This window comes from Penaeus monodon, unplaced genomic scaffold (genome assembly GCF_015228065.2).
Source record: "Penaeus monodon isolate SGIC_2016 unplaced genomic scaffold, NSTDA_Pmon_1 PmonScaffold_613, whole genome shotgun sequence".
Taxonomy (NCBI): domain Eukaryota; kingdom Metazoa; phylum Arthropoda; class Malacostraca; order Decapoda; family Penaeidae; genus Penaeus; species Penaeus monodon.
Window position 1 is genome coordinate 30,001 of NW_023661140.1, and position 10,197 is coordinate 40,197.

A 10,197-nucleotide genomic window follows, 5' to 3' on the forward strand; every position below is an offset into this window, starting at 1 on the left:
ATTTCACCTCATCCACTCTCTCTCTCTCTCTCTCTCTCTCTCTCTCTCTCTCTCTCTCTCTCTCTCTCTCCCTCTATCTATCTATCTATCTCCCTCTCCCTCCCTCTCTCCCTCTCTCTCTCATCCACCTTCTCATCCACTCATCCACCCACCTATAAATCGTGGAATCGGACGGGTCGTAAATCCCCGGGAGGCCGATTTCGCCTCATCCACTCTCTCTCTCTCTCTCTCTCTCTCCCTCTATCTATCTATCTCTCTCTCTCTCTCTCTTTCTCTCACTCTCTCTCTCATCCACCCCCTTTATCCACCTTCTCATCCACTCATCCACTCATCCACCCACCTATAAATCGTGGAATCGAACGGGTCGTAAATCCCCGGGAGGCCGATTTCGCCCACGAGGCCCGGGCGGCCGTCCAGCCCGGCCTGGCCTCCGTCACCCTGAAACGAGGGAATAGAGGAAATGAAAGAGAAGAAGGGAATAAGGGAAGGGGAAGGGGAAAAGGGAAAAAGAATAAGGGAATAAGAGAATGAGGAAATGAAAGAGAATAAGGGAATTGGTGAAGAAGGGAAGAAGGGAAGGAGGGAATGAAAGAGAAGAAGGGAATAAGGGAATGAAAGAGAAGAAGGGAATAAGGGAATGAAAGAGAATAAGGAATAGAGGGAATGAAAGAGAAGAAGGAATAGAGGGAATGAAAGAGAAGAAGGGAATAAGGGAATGAAAGAGAAGAAGGAATAGAGGGAATGAAAGAGAAGAAGGAATAGAGGGAATGAAAGAGAATAAGGGAAGGAGGGAATGAAAGAGAAGAAGGGAATAGAGGGAATGAAAGAGAAGAAGGAATAGAGGGAATGAAAGAGAAGAAGGAATAGAGGGAATGAAAGAGAAGAAGGGAATAGAGGGAATGAAAGAGAATAAGGAATAGAGGGAATGAAAGAGAATAGGGGAAGGAAGGGAATAAGCGAATAAGGGAAATAAGGGAATAAAGAAAAAGAAGAATAAGAAGGAGAAGAAGAAGAAAAAAAATATATGTACACACACATATACATAATAATAAATATACATATATAATTAATTAATATAATTAATTAATTAATTAATTAATTAATTAATTGATTAATTAATCAATTAATTAATTAATTAGATTAATCAATTAATTAATTAATTAATTAACTCCCTTCTAGGAAACAAATGCAATAAAAAATCTATATATATATACAAATTAACTGATTAATTAATACAAATTAATTAATAGATTAATTAATTGACACAAATTAATTAATAGATTAATTAATTGACACAAATTAATTAATAGATTAATTAATTGACACAAATTAATTAACCAATCAACGCGACTCACCCTGCCTCCCTTCCTGCCGGGGAAGCCGGCCATGCCCGGGGCGCCCTTGAAGCCCTTGGCCCCGAGCGGCCCCACCTGGCCCGGCCGCCCCGTCTTGCCCTTCTGGCCGTCGCTTCCCCTCTGGCCCTTGAAGCCCTTTTCCCCGAGGGCGCCGCCGTAGCCCACGCTGCCGGGCCCGCCCTCGGGACCCCGGTTGCCTGGGAGGCCGGGTTCGCCCGAGGGCCCGTAAGGGGGCTGGATCACCTGCTGGCTCCTGAGGGAGGGGGGGGGAGTAATATTATATTATGTAATATATATTTTATATGAAATAATAGTGTTAATTATATCTATGTTAATTAAGGGGGCTGGATCACCTGCTGGCTCCTGAGGGGGGGGGGGGGAAGGGGGTAATATTATAAAATAAAATAAAAAAAAAATTGAATATACATTTTAATTATAGAAAATAAGATACCGAGGGCTCGCCCGAGGGCCCGTATGGGGGCTGGATCACCTGCTGGCTCCTGAGGGGGGGGGGGGAGGGGGTAATATTATATTAAGTAATCATATTATATATGATAATATATTAATATATATTTTATATGAGATATTTGTGTTAATTATATCTATGTTAATTAAAGGGACCCCGCTTTCCTACGGGGTCCCTTCGTACGGGGGGGGGGGGGGTTGGATCACCTGTTGGCTCCTGCGGGGGGGGGGGGGAGGGAGAAATATTATAAAATAAATAAAAAAAAATAGAATATACATTTTAAGTATAGGAAATATACATTTTAATTATAGAAAATAAGATGCCGGGTTGGATCACCGGTTGGCTCCTGCGGGGGGGGGTGGGGGATAACGGGGGTATTCTATTTCCTATTTTATATTAATTATCTTATATTAATGTATTATTTTATTTTCTATTTTGTATTAATGTATAATGTATAGTGTATATTTTATATTATATATGCTGTTAATTACAATATGGTTATTTATGTTAATTAATGGAGGTTGGATCAGCTGTTGGCTCCTGCGGGGGGGGGGGGGGATAACGGGGGTATTTTATTTTACATATTAATATTTTATAAATTATTATATTTATATTAGTTATAAGGGAGTTAATATTAATTATAATATTAATTAATTATAAGGGAGTTAATATTAATTATAATATTAATTAATTATAAGGGGTAATATTAATTATAATATTAATTAATTATAGGGGAGTTAATATTAATTATAAATTAATTAATTATAGGGAGTTAATATTAATTATATTATTAATTAATTATAAGGGAGTTAATATTAATTATAATATTAATTAATTATAAGGGAGTTAATATTAATTATAATATTAATTAATTTAAGGGAGTTAATATTAATTATAATATAAATTAATTATAAGGGAGTTAATATTAATTATAATATTTAAATTTAAATTTTAAGGGAGTTAATATTAATTATAATATTAATTATATAGGAGTTAATATTATTTAATATTAAATTAAATTTTGGGGGTTATATAAATATTTTCTTCTTTGCATCAATCTTTTCTCTCTCTCTCTCTCATCTATTATCTACCCATCTTTCTCTCTCTCTCTCTCTCTTCCCCTTTTCATTATCTTTTGTCTTGTCTCTTCTCTCTCTTCCCCCTCTCTCTATTATCTTCTATCATTATCTTTGTCTCCTCTCTCTCTCTCTCTTTCCTCTCTTTTCTCTTTTTTTCTCTCTCTTTTCTCTCTCTCGTCTCTCTCTCTCTCTCTTCTTTTTCTCTCTTTCCTTCTTTCTCTCCTTCTCTCTCTCTCCTTCTCTCTCTTCTCTTTCTTTCTCTCTCCTTCTTCTCTCTCTCTCTTCTCTTCTCTTCTCTCTCTCTCTTCTCTTTTCTTCTCCCCCCCTCTCCTCTATCTATCTACCCCCCCATCCACCTCCCCCCACCCATAAATCCCGTTTCCCTCTATCTATCATCTCCCACCCCTCTCTCTCCCTCTCTCCCCCTCTCTCTCTCCCCTCCCATCCCCCCCTCATCCCCTTGTCATCCACCTCCTCATCCCCTCATCCCCCACCATAAATCGTGGAAACGGACGGGTCGTAATCCCCCGGGGGGCCCATTTTGCCTCATCCCCTCTCTCTCTCTCTTCTCTCTCTCTCTCTCTCTTCCCTTATCTATCTACTATCTCCCTCTCCCTCCCTCTCCCCCCTCTCTCTCATCCCCTTTTAAACCCTCATCCCCTCATCCACCCCCCTAAAATCGTGGGAATCGGACGGGGGGTAAATCCCCCGGGAGGCCCCTTTTGCCCATCCACTCTCTCTCTCTCTTTTCTCTCTCTCTTTTCTTCCCTCTATCTATCTATCTATCTCCCTCTCCCCCCCTCTCCCCTCCTCTCCACCCCTTCCTCCACTATCCACTCATCCACCCACCCCCTTTTAAATCGTGGGAAACGGGGGTCGTAAAAACCCCGGGGGGCGATTTCGCCTCATCACTCTCTCCTCTCTCTCTCTCTCTCTCTCTCTCTTTTCTCTCTCTTTCCTCTTCTCTCTATTCTCCCCTCCCTCCCCTCTCCCCCTTTCTCTATCCACCTTCTCATCCCCATCCACTCATCCACCCCCCATAAATCCTGGAATCGGCGGGGCGTAAATCCCGGGAGGGAATTTTTTGCCCCATCCCTCTCCCCTCTCTTCTCTCTCCTCTCTTCTCTCTTACCTCTCTCCTCTCTCTCTATCTCTCCCCCTTTCCCCCCCTCTCTCCCCCCTCTCTATCCACCTTCTCATCCACATCCCCTATCCACCCCCCTAATCGTGAATCGGACGGGTCGTAAATCCCCCGGGGGGCCCATTTTGCCTATCCACTCCTCTCTCTCTCTCTCCTCTCTCTCTCTCTCCCTTTCTATCATTATCTCCCCCCCTCCCCCTCTCCCTCTCTCTCTCATCCACCCTTCCATCCACTCATCCACTCACCACCCACCTATAAATCGTGGAATCGGACGGGTCGTAAATCCCGGAGGCCGAGCCCTCCCCCCTCTCTTCTCTCTCCTCTCTCTCTCTCTCTCCTCTCTCTCTCTCTCTCTCTCTCTCTCTTTCCCCTCCCCTCCCCCTCTCCCTTCTCTTCCCTCCCCCTTCCCTTTCCCCCATCCCCTCATCACCCACCAAAAATCGTGGAAAACGGCGGGTCTAAATCCCCCGGGGGGCCGATTTGCCTATCCACCCTTTTCTCTTCCTCTCTCTCTCTTCTCTTCCCTCTATCTATTATCTATCTCCCTCTCCCTCCCTCTCCCCTTCCCCTCTCATCCCCTTCCACCACTCATCCCTATCCACCCACCATAAATCTGGAATCGGACGGGTCTAAATCCCCGGGGGGGCCGTTTTGCCCCATCCCCCCCTCTCTCTCTCTCTCTCTCTCTCTCTCCCCCTTTTTATCTATCTATCTCTCTCTCTCTTCTCTATCTCTCCTCTCCCTCCCTCTCCCCTTTTTCTCATCCACCTTTTCATCCCCTCACCACTCATACCCACCCATAAATCCGGGAAACGGGGGCGGGTCGTAAACCCCGGGAGGCCCATTTCCCTCACCCCTCTCTCCTCTTCTCTCTTCTCTCTTTCTCTCTCTCTCTCTCTCTACCAACCTATCTATCATCTACCCCCCCTCATCCCAATTTTCATCCAAACCCCTCCACCTTTCACCACTCATCCACTTCCACCACCCATAAAATCCTGGAATCGGACGGGTTTGTAAATCCCGGGAGGCCCATTTCACCCCATCCACTCTCTCTCTCTCTCTCCTCTCTCTCTCTCTCTCCTCTCTCTCTCTCTCTCTCTCTCTCCCTCTATCTATTATCTATTCCCTTCCCCCCCCCTCTCTCCCCCTCTCTCTCTCCACCTTTCATCCCCTATCCCCCCACCATAAATCGTGGAATCGGCGGGTCGTAAAACCCCCGGGGGGGGTTTCGCCTCATCCCCTCTCTCTCTCTCTCTCTCTCCCCTATCTATCTATCTCTCTCTCTCTCTCTCTTTCTCCATCTCTCCTCATCCACCCCTATCCACCTTCTCATCCACTCATCCCCTCCCACCCCCCTATAAATCGTGGAACGGGGGGGTCGGAAATCCCCCGGGGGGCCGTTTCGCCACGAGGCCCCGGGGGGCCCTCCAGCCCGCCCGGCCTCCGTCACCCTGAAACGAGGGAAGAGGAAAAGAAAGAGAAAAAGGGAATAAGGGGAAAAGGGGATAGGGGATGAAAGGGAAAGAAAGAGAATAAAGGGGAAAAAGAGAATTAGGAAATGAAAGAGAATAAGGGAATTGGGAAGAAGGGGAAAAAGGGGAAAGGGGGAATGAAAAAGAAGAAGGGAAAAGAAATGGGAAAGAAGAGAAAGGGAAATTTGGGGAAAAGGGAAGAAGGGAGGGAAAGAAAGAGAAGAAGGAATAGAGGGAATGAAGAGAAGAAGGAATAGGGGAATGAAAAAGGAAAAAGGAAAGGGGAATGAAAAAGAAAAAGGGGAAAAGAGGGAAAGAAAGAGAAGAAGGGAAAGAGGGGAAAGAAAAAGGGAAAAAGGGAATAGAGGGAATGAAAGAGAAGAAGGAAGGGGGAATAAGGGAATAGGGGAAAAAAGGGGAATGAAGGGAATGGTGAAGAAAGGGGGTGAGGGAATGAAGGAAAGGGAATAGGGGAATGGGGAAGAAAGGGAAAAGAGGGAAAAGAAAGAGAAAAAGGATAGAGGAATGAAAAGGAAAAAGGGAAAGGGAATGAAAAAAGAGGGGAAAGAGGGGAATGAAAGAAAGAAAGGGAAAAGAGGGATGAAAAAGGAAAAAGGAATAGAGGGAATGAAAGAGAAGAAGGAAAAGGGGAAAGAAAAAAAAGAAGGAAAAGAGGGAAAAGAAAAAGAAAAAGGAATAGAGGGAATGAAAGAGAAGAAGGGAATAGAGGGAAGAAAGAGAAAAGGAAAAGAGGGAATGAAAAAAAAAGAAGGGATAGAGGGAATAAAGAGAAGAAGGAATAAGGGAATGAAAGAGAAAAAGGAATAGAGGGGAAAGAAAGAGAAAAAGGGAATGAGGGAATGAAAAAGAAGAAGAGAAAAGGGAAGAAGAGAAGAAGGGAAGGAAGGGGAAAAGAATAAGGAATAAGGAAAAGAAAAAGAAGAATAAAAAGGAGAAGAAAAGAAAAAAAAAAATATATGTACCACAACATATACATAATATAAAAATAAAATTTTAAAATTTAAATTTAAATTAATTAATTAATTAAATTTAATAATTAATTGATTAATTAAACAATTAAAATTAATTAATTAGATTTAAACAATTAATTAATTAATTAAATTTAAATCCCTTTTTGGGAAAAAAAAAAAGCAATAAAAAAACTATATATATTACAAAATAAGATTAATTTTTACAAATTAATTAAAGATTAATTAATTGACACAAATTAATTAATGATTAATTTTTTGACAAAAAATTAAAAAATTTAAAAAGCCCAAATTTAATAACCAACCGCGACTCACCTGCCCCCCTTCTGCCGGGGGAAACCGGCCATGCCCGGGGGGCCCTTTAAGCCCTTGGGCCCCCCGGCCCCACCCGGCCCCGGGCCCCCCCGTCTTTCCCCTTTGGCCGTCGCTTTCCCTCGGCCCCTTAAGCCCCCTTTTCCCCCAGGGGCCGCCGTACCCCCCGCTGCCGGGGGGGGGCCCCCCTGGGCCCGGGCCGGGGGGGGGGGTTCGCCCCCGGGGCCCTTTGGGGGCGGGGAAACCCGCTGGCTCCTGAGGGAGGGGGGGGGGGGGGGTAAAATTTTATTTAAATTTATTATATTTTTTTTATATTATTTTATATTAAAGGGGGCCCCTTTTTCCTGGGAGGCCCGGGGTTTGCCCCAGGGCCCCTAAGGGGGCTGGGTCACGCTGGGTCCCGAGGGAGGGGGGGGGGTAATTTATATTATTAATATATTTTTATTGAAATAATAGGTTTTTAAATTTTTCTAGTTAATTAAAGGGGGTGGTCACCCCTGGCCCTGGGGGGGGGGGGGGGAGGGGGTAAAAATTTAAAAAAAATAAAAAAAAATGAATATACATTTTAATTATAGAAAATAAGATACCCGGGGCCCCACGGGGGGCCCTACGGGGGCTGGATCACCTGTGGTCTGAGGGAGGGGGGGGAAGGGGTAAAATTTTAAAATAAATAAAAAAAAAAAAGAATTACATTTTTTAAATTTTAGAAAAAAAGTACCGGGGGTCGCCCGAGGCCCCTATGGGGGGGGGATCACCTGCTGGGTCCCGGGGGGGGGGGGAGGGGGGAAATTATATTAAATAATCAATTATATATGTAAATATTAAAATATATTTTTTATGAGAATTTTTGTTAATTTTATCTATGTTAAATTAAAGGGGCCCCCCTTTTTACGGGGGCCCTTCGTACGGGGGGGGGGGGGTTGGATCACCGTTGGCTCCGCGGGGGGGGGGGGGAGAAATTTATAAAATAAATAAAAAAAATGAATATACATTTTAAGTAAGGAAATACATTTTATATGAAAAAAAGATGCCGAGGGCCCCCCACGGGGGTTCGATCCCTGTTTGGGTTGCGGGGGGGGAAAGGGGGGGGGGAAAGGGGGTAAATTTAAAAAAAAAATAAAAAAAAAAAAAGAATAACATTTTTAAATATAGGAAAAAATCATTTTAATTATAAAAAAAAATGCCCAGGGCCCCCACGGGGGTTTTATTTACCTTTGGGGCCTGCGGGGGGAAGGGGGGGGAAGGAGGTAATTTATAAAAAAAAAAAAAAAAAAAAAAAAAAAAAAAAAAAAAAAAACATATTTCAAATTTTTTAAAAAATAATATTTAAAAAAAAATAAAAAAAATAAATACCCTTTTGGGTTTTGGAAAAAATTTTTTGGTCCTTGGAGGTTTGGGGGGGGGGGGGGGGAAGGGGGTACTTTTTAAATAAAAAAATGAATTTTTTTTTTTCATTTTAAAGTTAATTTTGGAAATATAAAATTTTATTAAAAAGAATTTTTGATGGGGTGGGGTCACGTTTTGGGTCCCGCGGGGGGGGGGGGGGGATAACGGGGGTATTTTATTTAATATTTAATATTTTAAAATTATTTTATTTTATTGATAAGGTTTATATTATAAAATTTTAAATTTAATTTTAAGGGGGTTAATTAAATATAAAATTAATTAATTTTAAGGGAGTTAAAATTAATTATAATATTTAATTTTAATTTTAAGGGAGTTTAAAATTAATTATAAATTAATTAATTATAGGAGTTTAAAATTTAATTTTTATTAATTAATTATAAGGGGGTTAAATTTAAATAAATTATTTAATATAAAGGGGGTTAATTTAATTTTAATATTTTTAATTAAAGGGGTTAATTTAAAATTAAATATTAATTAATTAAAGGAGTTAAAATTAATTATAAAATTAAAAAATTTAAGGGATTAAATTAATTATAATATTTAAAAATTTAAGGGAGTTTTAAAATTTTAAATTTTAATATTAATTTATAAGGGAGTTAATATTAATTAAATTTAATTAATTTTAAGGGGGTTTTAAAATTAATAAAATTAATTAATTATAGGGGGTTATATTTTTATAAAATTATTAATTAATTTTAAGGAGTTTTTTAATTATAATATTTAATAATTTTTAAGGGAGTTTAAAATAATTTAATATTAATAATTTTAAGGGAGTTAATATTTAATTTTAAAAAATTTTTTTATTTTTAAAGGGGGTTAATATAATTTTAAAAATTGTTGGTTAGGGGGGGGGGGAGGGGAATTTAATTAAAAATAATAAATTATTAATTATAAAAATTTTAAATATAAAAATTATTATTATAAATATATTTTTATTATTACTTTAAATATATTATTATTAAAAATAAATTTTTATTTTAAAAATACGTTTGGGTCTGCGGGAGGGGGGGGGGGGAAAGGGGTATTTATTTTTTATTTTATAATTAATAATAATAAAAATTATATAAATTTATTTTAATAAATATATTAATTTTTTAATTTAAATATTTTTTTATTAATTTAAAATTTATTAAGCTTGGGGGGGGGGGGGGGATAAGGGGATTTTCTTTTTTATAATTAAAATTAAATTATATAATAATATTAATATTTTAATTATATATTTTGTTGTTAAATTTTTAAATATTTTCAAATTTATTTTTATTAATAAGTGACACTTTTTGGGGTCCGGGGGGGGGGTAAGGAAATTTTTTTATATTTAAAATTTTTAAATTTTTTAAAATATTATATTAAAATTTTAAATAAATAATTTTTTAAAATATTTTTATTGTTAAAATTAAATAAATTTTTTTTTCGGTTTTTTTTAACAGGACCCTTTTGGCTCCCGGAGGGAAAGGTATATTTTTTTTTATATTTAAAATTTTTATATTTTTGTGATAATTTATAATATCCATATTAAATCATTATATTTATAATTAATATTATTTTTTTTTAAAATTTATTATATTATAATAAAAATTTATTTTTTTTAAGGGTCATTTTTTTTCCCGGGGGGAAACGTTAATTTTTTTTTTTATTAATATTATTTCATTTTATTTATATTTTTAAAAATATTCAATAAAATTCAAAAAAAAAATATTAAAATCCTATAATTATTGATTTTTTTTTTTTAAAAATAAGTTTTAAACAGGGGAAAAACCCCTTTGGGCCCGAGGAAAGGTTTTTTTTGTTTATCCCAAAATTAAATTTTTTTTTCGGTTATATTTTTTTTTTTTTTTTAAATTTTTTAAAAAAATTTTTTTCCCTTTAATATGGTTTTAAATTTTTTATTAAACCCCTTTTCCACCACTTTTTTTTTTTTTTTAAAATTTTTTTTCTTTTGGTAAAAATATTACTAAATTTTTTTAAAATTTTTTTTT

General features: G+C 38.0%; 1 protein-coding gene across 1 annotated transcript in view; it reads right to left on the minus strand.

Moving 5' to 3' along the window:
• Window positions 1-6,849, minus strand: part of LOC119571402 (collagen alpha-1(I) chain-like) — a gene marked incomplete at its 3' end in the record, with an annotated part of 36,195 nt that extends 29,346 nt beyond the window's left edge. The window contains 3 exon segments of the mRNA XM_037918724.1: window positions 341-438; window positions 1,356-1,608; window positions 6,818-6,849. Coding sequence (XP_037774652.1) covers window positions 341-438; window positions 1,356-1,608; window positions 6,818-6,849 — 383 coding nt within the window.
• Window positions 6,850-10,197: the final 3,348 nt, after the last annotated feature.